The sequence below is a fragment of the Rhinolophus sinicus genome, linkage group LG11 (assembly GCF_036562045.2).
Source record: "Rhinolophus sinicus isolate RSC01 linkage group LG11, ASM3656204v1, whole genome shotgun sequence".
Taxonomy (NCBI): domain Eukaryota; kingdom Metazoa; phylum Chordata; class Mammalia; order Chiroptera; family Rhinolophidae; genus Rhinolophus; species Rhinolophus sinicus.
Genome location: NC_133760.1, coordinates 20,467,504 through 20,488,463, shown reverse-complemented (window position 1 = coordinate 20,488,463; position 20,960 = coordinate 20,467,504). Strand labels below are relative to the sequence as shown.

Sequence of the window (20,960 nt, the reverse complement as noted above, 5' to 3'; positions counted from 1 at the left end):
TCCATGTGGGAAAGTTGCAAGACATGTGTCCCAAGTATCAGCCCAGGACCTGGCACCAGGTAGGTGCACAATAAGTAAGCCACACACCCCGACGCACAAGGACATGGGGAAACGAGCCTTTAAGGACCTTCCAGAACTGCAGGCCAATGTCATTTAAATTATCATGGCAGGCAAGACTGTTTTCCTGGGTGGCTGTTTGGCGCTTATCTAACAATGGTTTGCCAACAAGATTGCTGACGTTTTTGGAAATCCAAGAGTCACGTATGCTTACAAATGTTTGCTGCTCAAGATTTGGCCCGATATTGAAAAGTCAGCTGAGTCTGGAATGAAAAACCTGCTCATCTGAGCAACATTTTCGTAGCTGCCCACACAGACCGGCCACACTTTGACCTGCCTCTCTCTCCCTCACTTACCCTGAAGGAGGCTGTAAAGGCCATTTTGACCTCAAACTGATCTGTGCAGGAGGAAGTTGTAGTTCTTAGTCACTTGCTGGGCTGCCTTCCTTCTTCGGGACAAACTGGGCAGACCAAACACGAACGTACGGCCACAGCACAGCATCAGAAGTGGAAAACACACATCCCCTCCTTCCTCTCCTGCTAACATCGCACACAGGAAAACAGGTATACTGACTGACAGGCATAGCTGTACCTCATCATATATGTATATAGTGTGTGTGTGTGTGTCTGGGTGTGTGCACACATGTGTTTGTGTACAATAAAATGGCAAATCTTCCAGGAGACAATTGGTACCGGAGGCTGTCATCACCATCATGGTGCCACTCGGTCCCCAGTGGGGCCAATGGCACATCTTTTCAGACTGAGGTTCCGCAGTTGAGGGTGCAGCTCTGGATGACCCCAGTGGGGGAAGTTGGGCCCAGGACATCACCCAAACACACCAGGAAAAGATGCCCTGAGCGCCCTCTGTCAGCACAGCTGTCTACAACTGCTGCTCCCTACGCGGCTCACCCTCAACCTTCTGCTCTAGGGCATCCAGGTTGAGCCCAAGTTCTGGAATCCATTAGAGACTCACCCCCGCTTCATAGCAGCTCTGTGCCCTCTACCAGAGTCCTGAATGTCTCTAAGGCTCAACTTCCTCATCTGCAAAATGGGCCACATACCTACCTCATAAGGTGGTTGTGAGGATGAAATGAAAACAGTGAGACGCGAAGGGCTTGGCTGATGGGGATTCTTGCTATTTTTCTATCTCCACCCTGCCTGTGAAACTGCCCGCAGAGAGGTCCACAGTGGCCTCCAAACTGCCAAACCCAAGGGAGAGCCTCTTAGCCTCTACCTTCCTCACAGGCTTTTTCTGTATCCACCAAACTCACTACTCTGGGTTTCAAAGCTGGGCACTCTTAGGCACACAGTCATTTAGTCACTCATTCCAGGAGTACTTCTTGAGGGCCTACTATGTGCCAAACCCAGCGTTAAGCACTGGGGTGTACAGATAAGAACAACGAGGGTCGTGAAGATAACAGAGACCACTGTTTATTGAGTGCTTCCAATGTGCCAGGCACTATTCTAAGCACTTAGTACCCATATTTGCGCATTTCTTCATCCCAGTCTTTCTGGGAGGTCAGCACTGCTCACAGTCCCATTTTACAGAAGAAGAAACTGAGGCTTAGAGAGGTCAAGTAATAGACAACTCTTTCACTGCCCATCAGAGAACTGGTTATATCTAGACCAGCAGTCCTCAACGTGTGGTCCTGGGACCAACAAGTCAGCTTCTCCCAGGAATGCACTAGAATGTGATTTCAGACACTGCAAAGGGGGCAGGGCATGGAAACTGAATTTGAATGAGCCCCCAGGGGGATTCTAATGCCCCCAAACCTTGAGAACCACTGAACTAGAGAAAGAAGTGAGAAGAGGAAATGAGGGGCTTTTAGCATGGAGAGCTCTACCCCCGGCAGGGGAAGGGGGGGGGGAGGCAAAAGGTCTCCTGGGCAGAAAAGCTTAAGTGTCCCAAATTCGGCCCCAGGCCCCTTCCTTCCCACCTGTACCCCTTTTGTTTTAAGGAAGTGATCATGTAAAGGAGCTTCCTGTGTGGCCTGGCTTCTCAATACTATAATTTACAGAATTAGAGGCATCTAAGTATGGTTCCTGAGCATCTCACCATCAAAGACCATCATGACTGTCCCCCCCAGAGAGTCTCCCTCCACCCAAATCCCACAGCCCAAGAAAGAGCAGAGACATATTTAGAAAAAGAGCTACTGAGCCATGGTACTGGGATGAGGGAGTTCTGTTACCTCTAGATCACCTATTTGACCTCAGCCATCCTGAACAAAGATTCTCAAATGCATCACAAAATCCCACAGAGCCCCATCTCAGGGGAGATGTAAGTCAATGACAAGGCAAGGTCAGGAGTCCTGTCTTTGACGACTGTCAATCCCACTGTGCCCTGCCTTCTGGCCAGAGCCATGAGCTCGAAGCCCAGGCTGACTATATGTTACGTGTCCCCAATTTGAGGCTGTGGAAACCCTCCCCCCCTTCCCATCCCGTGAAAGCCTTGTTCGTGAAAAGATGGTCTTCACATGGTATTAATAAAACTCCACTCTCAAAAGAACTTGACCGTTTGGTTGGTCTGTGAAGCCTCATCACAGGCAATGACAGGTTATCAGCGTGGAAGAGCTCCTGGACCAGGCACCGGCACCAGCCTGAAGGACCCCTCGGAACTTAGAAACGCTAGGGTTAGTGTCCTAAGTCTCTCTTCAAGGCTCCTCACCTTCAGTTACCAGGTTACCATGCAGCATAAAGTCATCACACATCAAGTTCTCAGAAACTGCCTGGCGCAGAGGAAGTGCTGGCAAACACTGGCTGTCGTCCTGTTTTCTCTCCTCTGCAGCCCCTTCCTCCCTCTGGCTCTCCTCTAACCCCACTCCAAGACCCTGCCTATCCCCTTTCTCTCCCACCTTCCACCCCGCCCCGGCCCCCCGCAGCTGTGTCTCCTCCTCCCCTCTCTTCCCTCTTTCAGTCTCTGTCTAGGACCAGAGAGCAGGTAGGGATTTAGAAAGAGAGACAGAAGGAGGGAGCCAAGGGGTAATGCTGAACAGTTATAGCAAAGGGATGTGGGAAAAATAATGACACAAAGAAGGGGACATGACCACAAAAGGGCCTGGGGAGAGGGGAAGGGAAAGAATGGAGGAGTCAGACTTCTCAGCAACCACCAAGGCCACCAGGGCGAGCTGCTCTCATCTTTGCCTCAAAACTACGAATGGCACATGATCTGCACTAACATCTCAAGGACTTTCTCTGCCCCCCTCCCCCAGGCTCGACATCTCCTGAGGCTCAGGAAATCCCTGCCAGTATTCTCACCAGGGTGACCCCAAAACAGGGTCCACAATGACGGGGCCTTCTCCAAAAGGGACCTAGTCTTCCCCTCTGCCTGCCCCCAAAGTCAGCCCTGGCTGGCAAAGGACAAAACCCAGAGGGTCTGTGCCCTGCCAAGCAGTTCACAAATTTCTCATACTCTTGCAAATGCTTTGGACGATTTTTTCCCCTCAGTACCCACAAAACACATACTAGATGTAGAATAATTAGAAGTATAAATAAGCAAAAATTAGGGTCTCACCACCTAAATAACCTCTGCAAATGTTTCTGTGCATGTCCTTTTGATCTTTTTAACTCCTTTCATATCTGTCCAGTTCCTGTTATATGCCACAGTGCCAGGCACATAGTAGGTACCCAAGAACTATCTGCTGGCCAACAGAAAGAAGAACGAATGAGACCGATGTAGTCATTTCATAATTGCCACCCAAACTTTGAACTTCAGAGCAAGACAAAGAAAGGGGAAAGAAGTGAGAAGGAAATTGCCCCAGCATGAGCTACAGGATTGCAGCTCATTCTAAAGCTGACCTTACCTTATATAGATAGACTCCCTAAGAAGTTATGCAAACAAGGCTCAGTAAGGAGAAAACAACCCACACACCAAAAAGCTGAGCTGTCAGCTTTCTCCAGCTGAGCTCCCTGGAGTGGGTATGAAAGATAATGGGAAAGAATTCTAACATCCTGCCACCCAGGGCAAGGTGACAGCTGGACAGTAGCCACACCAGTGCTTGCTTTCAGTAGGCTGCTAACGGGAAGGGCCCAGGCAGTGACAGGAGACAGGACCAGGGATTGGGAACCATGTCCTCTCTCAGGTCTTACAGGGTGCCCCCTGCCCAGGGGCCTGATGCTGCAAGGAGCAGGGGTTCCCTCCCTTGAAGGGAGAGCTATCGTTATTGAAAAGCCCCAGATCACTCACTCTCTCTTTTCCCAAGTGACTTTTATTGTGTACCCTGACTGGTAAAACAAACAACAACAAAAAACCCCTCCTGTCCGACTCAAAAATTTTTTAGAAAATATTAAGTATAAAAAAATAAAGAAAACTCGTTATCCCAGGAACCAAAGCCCTGTGTACATTTTGGTGCATTCCTTCCTCATAGAGGATGAATGGAGATTTTGTTTCTTGATGTGATCTATACTGTCTGTGTACATACAGATATGTACAGTCTCTGCCTTGAGACCACACTGTATATGCAATTCGATACTTTGTTCCACACATTCCTCAAAGCACAGACTTCCCAAAAGGTTCCTTCCTGATTTTCATTAAACGTGGAATGACCCAGCTTTCCCAGTCTGACAGAGAACACCGGAAAATAGAGTACAGCATAGCCAGAGGAAATGAAAGATGATTACTTCAGTGGGAACCCTCAGGGAACGGGCTGATCTGGATATCAAAATTACCAGGATAGTGAGTGGCTTTCCCCCAGTGACAAGGCACCAGAACTTTTCTTTTTAAATGATGACTTTTACTTCCTTAAATGGAAGTCAGTGTGTTATACTCGACTCCACCCTCTGACTTAGAGCTCAGTGGCTGAAACAGTTCCTGAAGGTTCTGCGTACACCATTACAGCGTCTACAATGAAACACTGAAGCATCTACAGGGAGACTGAAGAAGTCGGGGGTCTGATGGCTTGAGCACAAAATGCCCCTGCAATGCACTGCTCTGCTTTCTTGTATCTACTTTTTAGCGTTTTGCTGTTGTTCCGCCGTTACTAGTTAGTCATTTGACAAGCACTTATTGACAGTCTGTGATCCAAGAACTTTGCTGAATGACACACAATCCCCTTCCTCAAAAAATACACCATCACAAAAACAAAGTGTGAACACAAAGTAGTTAGTGCCAAAGCAATGAGAGTCATCATGGTGTGAATAGCAACATCAAAGAAAGAAGAAAATCAGCTCTGCCTGGGGGATGGTGATCAAGGCAGGCTTCACAGAGGAGGTGATATTTGATATAGGTCTTGCAGGTTGACTTAGAGTTCATGCAAATAACAGGGTAAGACAGAAGGGGGCTCATGTCAACAACTTGAGGGATAGAGTGAGAGAACTACACAGAAAAAAGCAACAGCTTCTGTGGGCAAGGCCAAAATGTCTGCCTCCCCCAGCCCCTCTATTCCTGACTTGCCACAGGCATATAATTAGCTTATCATTAATTAGCATATAAGTAGCATATAATTAGCTTATCATTACTGTGTGTAAAATAAGAGTTTAAAGGCTAGGGGTGACTTCTCTGAGGGCTCCACAGCGGGCTCAGGAATCTTGTTCCTACTCTATCTCAAGTGCCCACAACACTACCTGACACACTGGCCATGCTCAACAAATATTTCTTGATTAAACGAAGAGCCTTTGCACCATTTTCTGAAGCTACTTCTCAATCCTCAGTTCTCAGCTGCATTCAATTCAGTGGGAGATGCCATTTTATAAGAACAAAACCAATCTCCTTCCTGGATTTTATAGGTGTGGCTGCCACCAGCAGAGAGCAGGGATGAATAGACCAGCAGAGGTGATCAGATGTGGACAGACAGATAACAAATGACTGGTCTGGACAAATGTGCCCTTTAAAAAAAACATGTGGGAAGGGCAGACCAACATGATGTTGCTAGAATCAGCTGTGCCTGCATAATGTGGGGGTTCTTCTCTATCTTTCCTGCTCGCGTCGCCAAGTAGGGTACCCCGAGGGGCACACGCCAACCCTCAACAACCTGGTTCGCATCCCAGCTCTGCCTCTTGCCGCTGTGTAACCAGGGCCCAGAAGCTTTGCCTCTCTGATCCCCTGGGCTAGATGATGGCTTCTCCATCTCTGCCTCAGAGCCCCTGGGTGGTGGGGACAGACAGACAGCTCTCCATCCCCGAGGCTATTAATGACAATCCCAGCCCTTGAGTTTGCCCACACATTTACAACTGACTCATTTTACTCTTCCGTTGATTCACTTATTGATTAACCCACACAAATATCCGTGACAGAACCTCCACGTCTCATTTCTCATTTTGGACGCAAGGGATGAAGGCAGTGAAACATCCCCACGGCACCCGCCCTCTGCCAGGCTGGATTGGGAAGATGAAACCACAGCCAAGGGTACGGGGCTGTGTCTGGGCGCCAATCCTCATCAGAAGTGGTTGACAGTGTAAAGGCCTCAGAACGGGGCATGGCACAGAGCAAGTGGTAAAAATCACTGGACAGGGACGATGACAAGGCCCCTGGTAACTATTATGGAGCAAATGGAGGCAATGGGGACCACAGGGACACATACAACCAAGTCATTGTGGGCTGGTGGGGTTGAGAGTCACTGTGGGGTGACTCTAAGCAGGTCTAAATGGAAGGAAAAGTGACAGAAATAAAAATGCTGACCTGGAAAATAGCCACAGAAATGACCAAAGTGAAATTCCAGAAGGTCATAGAACAAAAGTAGTGGGAATAAAATACATGCTGCTCAGCAAAGTCCAGCGTCCTCACCACGGCCTGTGTGGCCAGCCACGCTCAGGGCCCCACCTACCTCCTGACCCCACTTGGAGCCAAGGGCCTACACGATTTGTGTCCTGCTCACCCCTTCTCTTCTTTACATGAAAAAAAAAACGGAGATATCATTTACATACCATAAAATTCACCCCTTTTAACTGTACAGTCATTGGTTTTTAGTATATCCACAAGATTGTGCAACCATCACCACTGTCTAGTTACGGAACATTTCATCACCCCAAAAGGAGACCTCATACTCATTAGCCATCACTTGTCATCCCCTGTCCCAACCACAAGCAATCACTAATCTGCTTTCTATCTCCATGGATTTGTTTGTTCTGGAAACTTCAAATAAATGGAATTCTACAATACGTGGCCTTTCATGTCTGACTTCTTTCACTGAGCATGTTTTCAAGTTTCACCCACGTTGTAGCATGTGTCAGGACGTCATCCCTTTTTATGACTGAATATTCCATTGTTGTCAATGGACCATATTTTGTCTAACCATCTGGGTGGTTCCTACTCTTTGGCTAGGGTAAATAATGCTGCTGTGGGTATTCAGGTATACGTGTATGTGTGGACACATATTTTCATTTCTCTTAGGTAGATACTAAGCAGTGGAATTGCTTAGGCTTAACCTTGTCAGGAACCACCAAACTGTTTTCCACAGCAGCGGCACCATTTTCCTTCCCCACCGGCAATGCATGAGGGTTCTGATTCTCTAGAGACTCACCAGCCTGCTATGATAGCCCGCTAGTGCGTGTGACGTGATATCTCATTGGGGACTTGACTGGCATCTCCCTAATGACTTGTATTATTGACCATCTTTTCATGTGTCTATTGGCCATTTGTAGATCCTCTTTGGAGAAATGTCCATTCAAATCCTTTGCCCATTTTTTTAATTGGGTGGATTGTCTTGTTATTGTTTAGTTGTAAGAGCTCTTTATATATTCTGGACACCTGATCGTTATCGGAGATATGGTTTGAGGGCCACTCCTCATTCTGATACCACGTGTCCAGGTCCTTCTCATTCAGGTCTCTTCTCAGTGTGAATCTCTCCTCTTTAGGCCTCCCCTGACCACCCTGGCTAATGGTGGCTTCCCTGCACTGCAGCTTGTCTGTAGTCCATCGCTTCATTTTATTTGCTTTATGGCACTTGTCTCATTCTGAAATCATCTCACTTGCTAGCTTGTCTATTATCTGTCCCTGCACTTCCAACAGAATGTAAACTCTGTGATTTAGATCCCTGAACTTCCCCAGGATCCAGAGTGCCTGAATCCTCGATTTAAATTTGTTGGATGGATGAGTAATTATAAATCACCAAAGAGAGTAAGTTACTTTCCCGGAATTGGACACATGGCAGTAGGTTTTGCCAAATCAAGAACAGAACAAGTGGCATCCAGTTCAGGGCTGCAAGAGCTTGCAGAGTGAACACAGGCCCTCCTCTGTTGGGCAGGGGGCCAGAGGGGAGGTGACTGCCTGAGCTCACACAGGGGTTGTCGAGGTTGGCTATTCTCACTCTTCCCCAGGAGGCCCAGCATGACCCATAGGGGGTCCCTGGCCTGCCTGAGGCAGCAGCTTCCTTCATTTTCAAACCATGAACAATACACTCCATTCTATAGTCAGGGTAGAATTAGAGCCAAAAAAAGGGGGGGGAGTACTTCCAGGTCAGATCAGATGACCTCCAAGGGATAGCCTTTCAGACAATAAAAGCGAAATTAGAATTTTACCCTGGGAAGGATGGAGGCGTTTGAATTACAGAGTGTTGCTCCCCAGAGATCCTCACAGGTTTTCCACTGCGACAAAGGCGGAAAAATTACCTCTGAGCTGCGTAGTCCCACAAACATGACACGAGCCAGTGGCACAGGCCTTAGAGCTGTCCCTTAGCTTTCAAGAAAAGAGCTTGTGGAAAGTTGTTAGGAGAGTAGATCCTAAGAGTTCTCATCACAAGGAGAAATTATTTTTTCTTTTCTTTTTATTGTATCTGTATCAGATGATAGATGTTAGCTGAACCTGTTGTGGGAATCATTCCACCATATATGTAAATCAAACCATCATGCTGTACACCTTAAACTTATACAGTGCTTGATGTATGTTAATTATTTCTCAATAAAAATGGAAACAAAAGTAACATCTTGCCTGGGGTCTTTCTTCCTTCCTTATTTCAAAAGAATTCCAGCTGCAAGTGTCAGAAAGCAGCAGGGTGTCAGGAGTGAGTAAGGCCCTGGGTAAGGAACACTGCTCATCCTCCTTGCTCAACCCTGGGCCAGTGCCTTCATGTTTGAGCCTCAATTTTCCCATCTCTGAAATGGGAATAACAACAGAGCCTACCATACAGGGTCACGGTGTAGATTAAATGAAATCCTGATTAGATGACTGTAGCTAGCAAAACAGTGTCCCCTAAAGATGTCTATGTCTTAATCTCCGGAACCTGTGACTATGTGACCTGATATGACAAAAGGGACCCTGAAGCTATGGTTAAGGATCTCGACATGGGGAGATGATCCTAGATGATCCGGGTGGGCCCAATGTCATCACAAGCACCCTCAAATGGAGAAGAGGGAGGTAGGAGAATCATAACCAGAGAGATAGTACTGTGAGGACTCAGCCTGCCACTGCTGACCTGGAAGACGGAGGAAGGGGCCATGAGCCACGAGCCAAGGGATGTGCGCGGTCTCTAGAAGTTGGAAAAGGCAAGGAAATGGATTCTCCCCTCGAGCCTCCAGAAAGAACCAGCCCTGCTGACACCTTGATTTTAGCCCACGGAAACTGACTTTGGACTTCTGACCTTCTGAACTATAAAATAATAAAATTATGTTGTTTTAAGCCACTAAGTTTGTGGAAATTTGTTACCTCAGCCATAGGAAACTCATACAATGGCCTTAGCACAATGCCTGGCAAATAAAAGTTCAGTCTTCGCCATTATTTTTTCAAGTATTATTCTGACTTATTATTGGCAAGGAAGTTTACACAAACGCATAGGAGATAAAAAAGAATAAGTACACGATAAAAAAATGAGATAGATGATCAAAAACTAAGTCTAGAACTAAAATAGGATCTAAAGCAGGTTAATTTCAAAATGCACTGGTGAAATAAAATATAAAATGCTGAGGCAACAGCCCTGCCTCAGGGGACCTGCCTCTGCTGAGGCCACTGAGCTGAATTTGAAAAGCCAAAGGCATAAAATGAAATCGGTGAGGAACGCAGCCACGCAGGGGCTCCAGGTAGAAGACCTGGGCCAGAGGCCAATGGAGGGTGGGGGCATGGGCCAGGGGCATCAACCAGGGAGTCTCAGTGCCTGCTCACCCTCCCTATGGACCACTGGGCTGTTATGTTGGCAGAGGGGACAGCAGGCCTTCCAGGGGTGAGCTCAGCTCTCAAACATCTCGAGACTGTCATTCATTCATCGATTCAACAACTGTCTGAAGAGAATGCTGAGTGCTGATGACACAGCAGAGACCCAAACAGACCAGGATCCCACCTCCCCCAGGAGCTCAGATTCTAGCAGGAGAGTCAGAAGACAGAGACACATGCTCATGGGATAACTTGGGGAACTGGTAAGTGCTACAGCCCATGACTTGGGCCCATACAGGGAGTGACACACCCACTGGGGACAAAGAGAGTGGGACTGGCTACCCATGAGGGGTGGGGATTTTCCACTGAGGAAACCACCTCCAGAGTGACAAAGTCCCTCTTTCCAAAAGATTTAATCATGGAATTGAAGAAACAGACAAGCACGTAACCTCCGCATAATGGGATGGCATCACAAAGGCAAGGAAGGCATCTGAGCAGAGGGGACATTTGCACTGGGCTTTGACGAATATATGTAAGTCCTCCAGGAAAGCAAAATGGGAGACTGCCCACAAGTCATTAAAAAAGGGGAGGGCAGGGCAGTACAGTGCAGGGGGAAAGTGGGGAGCCTCAGTCATAGACCTGGCTTCCAAGTCCCGTTTTCCCACTTAACTGTACCATTCCAGCAAGTGACTTTCGTTTCTCCATGGAAACCATCAGATTCCTCATCAGTAAAACGGGGATGACTCCTACTTAGGGTGTCATTGTACTCATTCCATCCACGGCCCTCATGGATGGAAACAATTAGATGAGCTAATACAGGCAAAGCAGCCACTGAGTGCCTGGCATTCGGGCGTCCACGAGGTCAGAATGCTGTATTTTGACGATGTGCATTGGGGATGGGTGGTTAGCTAGAAAGCATCTGTTGGGAAAATGTGCCAAGGTGTCCTGGAACTGACCTCCAAAGGAGGACACAGCCAAGCAACTAAAGCAAGCGGCTGAAAATTCCATAATTAAACCAAAAAGTTTATTAGGGGAATTTATGGGTAACTTGGGCAACAGCGAGATGGTGGATCTCCGCACCCAACGGGATGCGAGCTTGATATATAGAGCCTCGAGGAACACAGGTGGCTTGAAGCCACCTGGTACGCGCTTGTTACAAGCTGCATCGTCCAAAGCCCACCCCTCCCGGGATGACCCAGGTCACTGAGAGCAACTTGCTTCTTAAGATGGCATCGGTCACACCAAGCGCTAGAAACCATTTTGCTAATAGCATCCTGTCATAAAGGGCATCCGTGTCATCTCTAAGTATTTGGACCTTATGGGCAAAAGCTACAAAATGTTCTTAAGGGGAGAGGAGTTGATACAACCCAATGTGAAGTTTAGAAAGCCACCTCTGGCCTGGACTGTTCACTAGAGTCAGAGCAAGGGCCTAACTCAGCACTTGGCAGTGGGCTTGGCACACAGTAGGTGCCCAGTAAATTTCTTGGAGAAGGAAATACAGTGATTAAGGGCAGAGCCCTGGGAAACACCCACACTTATGGTGCAGGAAAGGAAAGGAGAACCAGCAGAAGGAAGTGAGAACAAGAGATGAGAGACACAGAAGGAGAACTAAGGGAGCATTGCAGGGCAGAAGCAGAGGGAAGGGAAATTAGATTTTCAGTAAGTAGAGATCACTGACAAATGCTTGAGGGAGCGAAAGTGGAATAAAGACAAAGAAATGGCCACTAAATGTGGCAACTAGAAGATAACCGAAGACCTTTGCATGCATGGGGTTCCATGCTTTGGGTGTGGGGGACACCAGAATGTAACAAGGTGAAGAAAGGAGGGGAGGGGAGCCGGTGGACATAATTATCTATACAATCCACAAGCAACACTTCCAAAAAGTTTGCATTGACTCCTAAGGATTTTCAAAGAGCTAAAACTCAATTCAATTCACCTAATTGAACACTTTTTCTGAACAAGGGACACCCTACTTACCAGGAAGATGGACAGTTAGCAACCTTCCCCATGACAGATGTGGCCACAAACTCAAAAGGAAGCACAAATATCGCCAAGAGCCAATCCAAACAAAGAGCTATCACAAAACGCATGCACCTTATGACACAAGCCATGCCATGCAGCTCAGGACCTCCCAGAAACAGGTATGTGGGGACAGAAGGCTTGAATGTTGCAGAGAACTATGAAGGCAATGGCTCAATAGCCGTCTAGGGTACCACATTGTTTCTGGAACAAAACCAGTGCTCAATCAATGTTTGTTGAATGCATAACTGACACACTGTTTAGCACTTTACAATGTCCAAAGCACTAATTTAAAGCTTCCTTTTGACCTCAGATTCCCGTAGACTCACTAGACAACTTCTCTCCTTTCCTTCTCACTCAAATTTCTGAAATCCATATGTGTATGTGCAGTTAGGGGGAAAAAAATCCAAGTGCACAACAGCATGGTACACAGACTGCCAATTGTATGTGTGTTGTACAGCTACACACAGAGCCATGGACCGCAAGTATATCTGTCTCTTGCATCCCATCCCCCTTCTTTTGGTTATGGCAAAGATTCTCAAGTTGACCAAACTCTAGCCAGGCTCTCTGAGCTCTTTTTCAACTACGTCTCAACCTATGGACTTGTGTGTTCATCTCTGCATCATCTGATTTTGGCAACATTCCTGCTAAGTCAGTTTAGCCAGAATCCCCCAGACTCTTTATCTGATCACCCTTCATATATAAGCATGTTCCTCATCTTCCACGACCCCCCTGGGGATGTCTGATCACCCTGGGCTGCCTTCAGCAAGAATCTTGTTAGGTTGGTTTAGCCAGAATCCCCTTTACCCCTGATGTTTCCTCTTGGTACTTTTCTATCCACTGGCCACCCCCTCCCCCTCCCGCCCCACCCTGCTCTTGGACAATAAATTTCCACTTTTTTTTATTGAATTCTCAGTTGTACCCAATTTTTCTCCTCTACTACCAAACCTCATTGCAGTGGTCCCTACACCGATCACAATGGTCCCCCTGGATAAAGTCTACCTTACCATTCTTTAACAAGCATCAGAATGAATAATTTTTCTCTTTAACAGTAAACACACCCCCATTCTCTTTCGGAATCATCCCACTGCCACTCTCAGTACCTGGTAAAGCTGACCCCACCCTAGAGGTTGTTAACATTGTCCAGGCCTACGTTAATGCATTTTGTCATTCTCCCCAGTGCAGAATACCAGAGAAGGGGGCTGTGAGAGAAGAGAGTGCACGGTCAAGGGGGGCCTCTTTCAATCTCTTTCTTAAACATCTAGGCCAAGTGGTCAAACATCCTCTCCTGACATACCTTCCATGATGGGGGTGTCACTACCTTCAGTAACAGTCCATTCTAACTGGAGGACAGCTCTCCCTCACATGTACCCAAAATCTATCACTGAAATTTCTACTGTTTGGTCCTCTTCTACCACATGGGGTTGGCATGGGGGTAGGAACACTAAAGTAGTTTATATCTTCCCCACGACAGTCCCTCAAACATCTCAAGACAACAGTCATGTCCTCCTGAGGTGTCACTCCTCCAGGTTAAATATGCCCAATTTTCTCAGTCAATGCTCAGATGAAAGGTTTTGAATTCCTTGCCAACCTGGATTATTCTCTTTTAGCCTGTTCCCAGCTGACCACCCTGAGGATTATGGCCAGAACTCTTAGATGGAAAGGATAAAGAACTCATTCAAGCTGGCTTAAGAAAAAAAAAATTCCATTGGTTCAAAAAAATTCAAATGTCTGGATCCAAGGTTTTAAGCCATGTCATCTGGTGTCCACTCCCCATCTTTGGCTCTGTTCCTGACTTTTCAGACAGGTTCTTTCTTCAAATGATGGGTCCCCTTTAAGTTCCAAGCCTTTTTATTATGCTTACAGGTCTTAACCCCAGAGAAAGATAAAGGGATTCTTTCCCAAGAACTCTATCCAGAGACTCAGGGATGAATCTGATTGGCTTGACTTGAGTCACATGGGCCCAACCCTGAACTAATCAGTTAACAGAGGGGATGGCTTACTCTGATTGGCCAGGTCTGGATCATGTGCCCTCCCTGTGGGGAGGGGTGGAGTCAGCCATGCAGGAACTACATTGGCTGAGCAGGATTATTATGAAATAGGATGGAGAAGTTGCCCCAAAGGATGGGATGCTGGACAGACAGAAACATCGAACCTCACATCTCTGTGAGTAATGTTTTGAGCTGAACACTCCAGGCTCACCAGAGCATCATGGGAATATCATCTGCACACAAATCATCCTCCAGCCAACATCACAAGACATCCACCCCAAATCAACTTCATGCTGACAGTGCCCTCCATGAATGCACCTTTTCTGGTAACTACCCCACACATCAAATTAATTTCAACCTATCCATTGATGTACAACACCTTCCAAGAAGATGCTACATTAACAATAGCCAAATTTATTGAGCAATGACCACCAGGCACTACCCTCCAAGCTTTAACTGTATCATGTCAATTGGCCCTCACAACAACCTTGGGCATTATGTTCAATCATTATCCTCATCTCACAGACAAGGTGACAGAATCTGTGAGACTGACTTGTCCAAGGTCACACGGCACCGCAAAGCTACAAGTCAAGGCAAGACACCCTGGCTCCACCGTCAATGCTCATATTGATCAGCTTTAAAATCTGCACCAACAGAAAATTGGATTCATTCCCAGATACCTGGATTCTTTCCAAAATAAAACTACTTGCAACAGAGTACTTTGGGGTCCATCCATAAAGGAACAGTTAAACAATGTTACATTTATATGAGAGAACATTATGTAGCCACTTTGAAAGCTGGGCAATGACAATAAAACGTCAGTTCCATGAGGACAGGGACCTGCTCTGTTTCCATATTTATCCTCAGTGCCTAGAAAAGTACCCTGCAGAGTAGCCACTTATGTCCATTGGAGGAAGGAAGGAAGGGAGGGAGGGGAGGGAGGGAGGGAGGGAGGGAGGAAAAGAAGGGAGGGAAGGAAGTAGGCTGGGTGGGTGGCTGAGTCCTAGAAAGACTGAGATAGGGAAGAGGAATTCTACCTGGAGGGAATATCCAAAATCAAAGGCCCAAGGAAGGGAGAGAGGGAGGGAGGGGAGGGAAAAGGAGGGGAGGGGAGGGAAGGGGAGGGGAGAGAAAGGAAAGAGAGAATGAATGAAGGAATGAACAAAGGAATGAACATATTTCTGCATGGTAAAACTATATCTGAACTATATCTGGTTTTTATTCTCTTTTCTCTTAGTCTTGGTTTCTGAATATTTTATAAAAAACATGTATTACTTGTAAGGTGCAAAAACAGAATGTGATTTTATAGTCCAAGCCACTGCCTCGTCACATATGAGTGATCTGTAAGCCCTTTCTACTTCGATCAGAGAGATCATGTGTCCAGCCAGTCTGGCAAATGGCTCCTTTCCTGCAGCCTTTGCCAGCTGAGCCCGGGCTCCTCCTGACTCCCCTCATGGCTGTCAAGGAAACCAGAGACCCTCCAGCGCAGCTCAGTACCCATTTCCTCCCAGCGCCTCTTCACCCTCCCACCTTTCTGGTGCTATCAGATCACATACTCTACTTCCTCGTTGATCAAATTAGATGACAACCATAGTAATTAACATTATGGAGCACCTACTCTATGCTAGGTGCCACGGACTTGCTTCCTTACTCCTCCTAATGACACTATAGCAGAAGGATGACCAAGGATGACCAGGTGGGTGCTCTAAGTCACATGACTGGCAAGTATTGAAACCCAGGCTGTCTAATCCAGGCCAAACCTTTAACCACTGTGCTAAGCACCTCTTAGCATGTACTGAGCACCTACAGTATGCGGACCTGGGCAAAGGTCTAATGCATGCCCTCATGGGGCCTGATGCCTACTGCATGCCAGCCTAGGGTCTAGCACCTACCAGGGGCGAGCCTGGGGTTAAGTGCCCACTGTGTGCTGAGCTGGGGCATGCACAGAAGGCTTCAGAACAGACAGCACAATGTCCTCGTAAGTGCTGTAAGAGTAAAAATAATGCTATAAAGTGACAGTAATGAGAGCCAATGTGCATCAGGTGTCTGCGCTCTCATTTTAGACATAATATTTCTGTGAACCCCCTCCGTCACTCTCAGAGGAAGGCACTGTCAGGATCCCCATTTTACACACCAGAAAACTGAGGCCCAGCGGAAGGGAGGTCCTTTCCCAAGGCCACATAACAAGAGAGAGGTACAGTAGGGATGTGAATGTAGAGCTTTTCTGATTCCAAAGTGTCCTGGCTTTGACCCAAAGAAGGGATGGAACCAGGCTGCATCCGACATGGGCTGAGATAGGGAAGAGGAATTCCACCTGGAAGGAACATCCAAAATCAAAGGCTCGAAGGCTGGGAGTGTGACACTGTGTCAGGCTGCAGGCACACAAAGAAGGGTGTGCAGGGAGCTATTGGGCAGGAGATGTAGGTGGAGACATTGATTGTGATGCCAATCGGACAGCCTGTGCTTCATTCAACGGGCAGAGGGGTGCCACAGAAGGTTAATGAGCTGAGGGGTGACTTGATTAGAGATGGGCTTTAGGAGGTGACTCCAGTGATAGAGGGTAGACCGGATATAACCCAAAAAGGCCTAAAAGACTGTTGCAATAAGGCGGTGGCAGCTGAGAGGCAATGGACCTGTTTGTAGTTTGCCTCTCTTCCAGAAGTAGCACCCACCCACCACCACCAACACCACCCCACACACACACACACACACCCTTTTCCCTTAGGAAGGAACCCTCCCTCACTTGATCTCCTGGTTTGGGTAGGGTTGCCTCTCCCCCACTCCAGCAATGGGCACTGATCCAGGCTTAGCCAGCCAGAGTGCCAGGGATTAGTTCAAAAGGGGCACATGAATCCAGCCAGGCAAAGGAGAGTCTGTCGGTCTGGAGATGCAAAATCACTGGCAAAGGGTCTCTCTCTCTCTCTCCACTGAGATGGCTCTGCCTGTGGCCTGGCTGAGGCAGCTGGTGGCCATCTGTATCACCCCCTCCCAGAGAAGCTGCCCTCCTGCCCACAAGAAGGGTGATGATGGTGAAGGCAGAGCTAGGAGATGGAGGAGAGGGGGTTTGAGTTTGGGCAGCCTTACCTGCAGCTAGCACTTCTCCTGGACTTTCCAACCATGGAAGCTACAGACTGATTTTTTGCTTAAGCCAACCTGCGTGGGGCTTCTCTCACTGCACCTGAAAGATCTTTCACACAGACAGAAGTATGGGGCAGAAGCAAGAGCAGAGGTGGCTAGTGCAGGAGTGCTTAGCGCAGAAAGAGGGGCCAGAGGAGTCCAGCGCAGGGCCACAGAGGGCTCCAAATCCTGCCAGCAGAAAGAAACAGGAAGATGACGGCCCAGCAACTTTCTAGATCAGCGACCTTCCAGTAAACAGCTGCAGTGGACAAGGAGAGGCCCGGCCTGGGAGCTGAGGAGAGATGAGAGCTGCAGGCTAGACAGGCAGATTTTTCTGGAAAATGCTGGGGAAGGACAAGAGAAGGAAGACAGTAGGCGGAGAGGAGAGGACAGGGGAAGAGGGTGTTACGGAGAGATACTGACTCAGGGGGGACTGTCAGGGAAGAGAGAGCCCAGGAGCTAACTTCCCACTCCCATCCCGACAGCCCCCAAGCGAGAGGCAGAGACCAGGTGTGGTTTTCAGACTCCCAAGTCCTCTGTGCACCTTGTGAGAAGATGTTTGGAAACAGGAAACCTGTGCTAGAGGGGACCCTCAGGCTTGTCAGGACACGTGGCTGGCAATTAGGGCCACAAAGCGCTCCCTGCATCACCTGAGTGGGCAAACATGTCCTTTGTAAGCTGCAAACAACCCCACAAGCCCTGACCAGAACCTACGGTACCAACTAAAGCCTCATGGCTTGGAGATGAGATTCTAAACCACTTCCTTGAAGCAAAAAGGCCAAGAACATTGGCCTCGGAGCCAGCCTGCCTGGGTTCAAGTCCCAGCTCTGCAGTGACCTACTGTGTGATCTCGGACAAGTCATTTAACTTCTCTGGACCTTGGTTTACTCATCTGTAGAAGGGGAACAATCTCAGCAACAGAGATAAGGCATGTCAAGAGCAGGGACAAATATATCAAAAGTCACTAGTTGGTGTTCTGATTCCTTTGTCAATAGGTTATAAGGACACAGCAGTGGGAAGGAACAGCTTTTCTGAGAGGAACAAGAGCAGACACGGCACCCATAACCGGCCTATACGTTTGTCCAACAGATGGCTAGGGAAGGAAGGCAGACAGACTTCCAGCCAAAGCAGACAGAGCCTTCAGGTCCCACAACCCATTCATAAGATCAACAAGCAGCAGGGAAAGCATTTTTAGTTCCCCCACCAGGCATGCTCCACTCCCATCCCTGTCATTGGGGGAAGGGTCAGAGTAAAAAAAAACCACAAAGCCCAAGAGAGGAAGGAAGTGTTCTCTGACCCTAGCAAGCCCTTCCAGCTTAGCAGCCCCAGTGGCCAGGAGCATCTGTTCGGAATGTATTGACAGGATGCTCTTTCTTCCCTGGGTCACCTTCTCCTACTTGGTGGAGAGAACAATAGCTCCAGAGGCGGAACCCAGTCTGATGGGGAGTAAGTGATGGACAGCCAGGAGGAGGAAAAAACTGCTAGTTTACTGTCCCCAAGTTCAGGGAGGAGGCAAGCTGGCCTATGAGACAAAGCCTCAGAGCCAGCAAGGCAAAAAATACTGCTGAATCTTCTAGTTGTGCACCAAATCAGGGGAAAGTCAAGAGTACACTTATTCCCCTCGCAAAAGCATTCACCATGATAGTGGAAGGATAACGATGGTCCAGACGGCTCTTAAGTCAGGGGCCTTGGTCCAAATCCTGACCCCACCAACTCTCCACAAGAGGCTCTGTGCAGCTTGAGATATGTGAGTTGTTCTAGTACTTTACATGTCTGATATTTTAAACCAATTCTTTACAAAAGCAATGCATGCATGTCTAGAGGCAGCTCTCAGGGAGACATTTTAGTTGGAAGAACATTAAAACAAAACAAAACAAAAAAAAACCCTAGTACCAACCACCCAGCTCATAGCAGACACTTCATAAATAGTCTTTGAATTAGACTAAGTGCAACATATCATTTGATTAAGGAAGCAGTTAGTGAAAGGAGCAGTCACATGATTCTTGGCATAATTTTGTATTTTTTATTTATTTCACAAAGGACCATGTAGTTTGTAAGGGCAGTCCTAGGAATCTGACACACATTAACTCACTTATCTTTACAACAGCCACCCAAGATTACAGGCGAGGAAACCAAGGGCCCCCTCCCATGCCACGTTAACTTGCCCCAAACCACACAGCTCGGAAGTAGCCACTCTGGGATTCAACACCACCTACCTAGCTGGCTCAGAGGCTCCACCCTAACCTCCAGGCTGCACTGCCTTTGTCTGAATATATCTGTTTCCAAGCTAGAGACCAGAGGCCAGGAGAGAGCCCACTCTCCAATCTCAACTTTAAAGGGTCCTATTACCACCGAGTCTGAGCCTTCGCCTCTGTTGAGGGGCTCATGGTTATACACACCACGTGTCCTTTCCTTTTAATGGTTCAATATACACCAGGGAAATGCACAAAGTTTACAAATCTTAGTATTTGCTTAATGATTTCTTACGTACGTACACACCTCTGTAACACCCCCCAGATGGAAATAGGAGACATTTCCAACACCCCATCTCCCCAAGCCTTCCTAGGGCCGCTCTCCCAGTCAGTAGCTATCTATCCTGAAATGTGACCACGATGGTGACTTTTCACACCACAGATTAGTTTTGCCTTTTCTACAATTTCATATAAATAGAATCCTATTTATGTGTATCCTTTCATAGCTAGCTCTATAGTCTTCAAATAAAAAACATATATATATAACCAGCACACTGGCAATGATTGGGGTTGAAAGGAGGGTGCAGCTGACAGTTTGTTTCTCTTGCAATAAGCTCCAGGATTGTTTTTATTTTGGCTCACTGACAATCAAAGGGAAAGGTGGGAGGGCTGAACACTGGAGTTTGGAACCACATAAGTTGTCTGTGGAAAACCAGTGACCCGAAGGGGGCAAAGGAGCTGTCCCACCTGGAGAGAGTACTGTGGAGCAAAGAAGCCAGGTGGTCGGTGGGTCACCTCTGGTTGCTCTGGATATCCAGAGGGGAGAAGGCTTTCTGAGGCTTTAAAACGCTCAAATCTTGTTCCCCCAGCACCAGAGATGCCCAGGGTGGCCACTGCCACTCCTCTCCCCAGACGTTAATAATGTCCCCCAAAATCAGGAATTCCCCCCCAAAAGGCTCGTCTCCTCCTACCTGTGCACTGTTGGATGAAGTCCTGATATTCTGCTCCCTGCTCACCGGGGACGATGGTGGAGCCATCATATTTAAAAGTCACCCTTTGGATTGGGAGAAGAAAAAACACACACACATCAGCGTTGGTAGCTGCACGGTGCCCAGCTTCCAGCAGGACAATCTAAAAGATGCTCTGGCTGGGGAGAAGCCAGCGCTGGCTTTCCACTCTGTCCTGGGTTAAGGCTGCAGAAGACAGCACGGGATGACCCTTAATCCGTCCCGTCTGGAAGACGGCTCAGAGCACCAGGCCCCTCGCGAGCTTGGGGAGCAGGGCCTGGAGAGCAATATAAAGTTCCTCACCAGATGACGGCCGAGCCGTCGTCGCGCACCAGGTTGTACGCCTCCCGGCAAGCCTCTTTGTCAATCTTGGTGGCCATCGCCGCGGGGCCGCAGTGGGGACACTGCCCAGAGCGATCGAGCGTTTCCCGTACCGGCCGCAGAGATCCGAGAGCAGCAGGGACTCGCCGAAGGCGGGCGGGCGACGGCAGCTAGCGACTGCAGCGGCGACAGCGACGCTGGGCTGCAAGATCCCAGCTCCAAGCGCGGCGGTGGCTGCGAGT

At 48.0% G+C, this 20,960-nt stretch overlaps 1 protein-coding gene across 1 annotated transcript in view; it reads right to left on the bottom strand.

Moving 5' to 3' along the window:
- Nucleotides 1-20,960, bottom strand: part of COTL1 (coactosin like F-actin binding protein 1) — a 40,187-nt gene extending 19,227 nt beyond the window's left edge. The window contains exons 1-2 of the mRNA XM_019747133.2: nt 20,701-20,960; nt 20,362-20,444 (exon numbers count right to left, since the gene is read on the bottom strand). Of these exons, the coding sequence (XP_019602692.1) occupies nt 20,362-20,444; nt 20,701-20,777 (160 nt within the window). The 5' untranslated portion in view covers nt 20,778-20,960. The remainder of the gene's footprint in view (nt 1-20,361; nt 20,445-20,700) is intronic.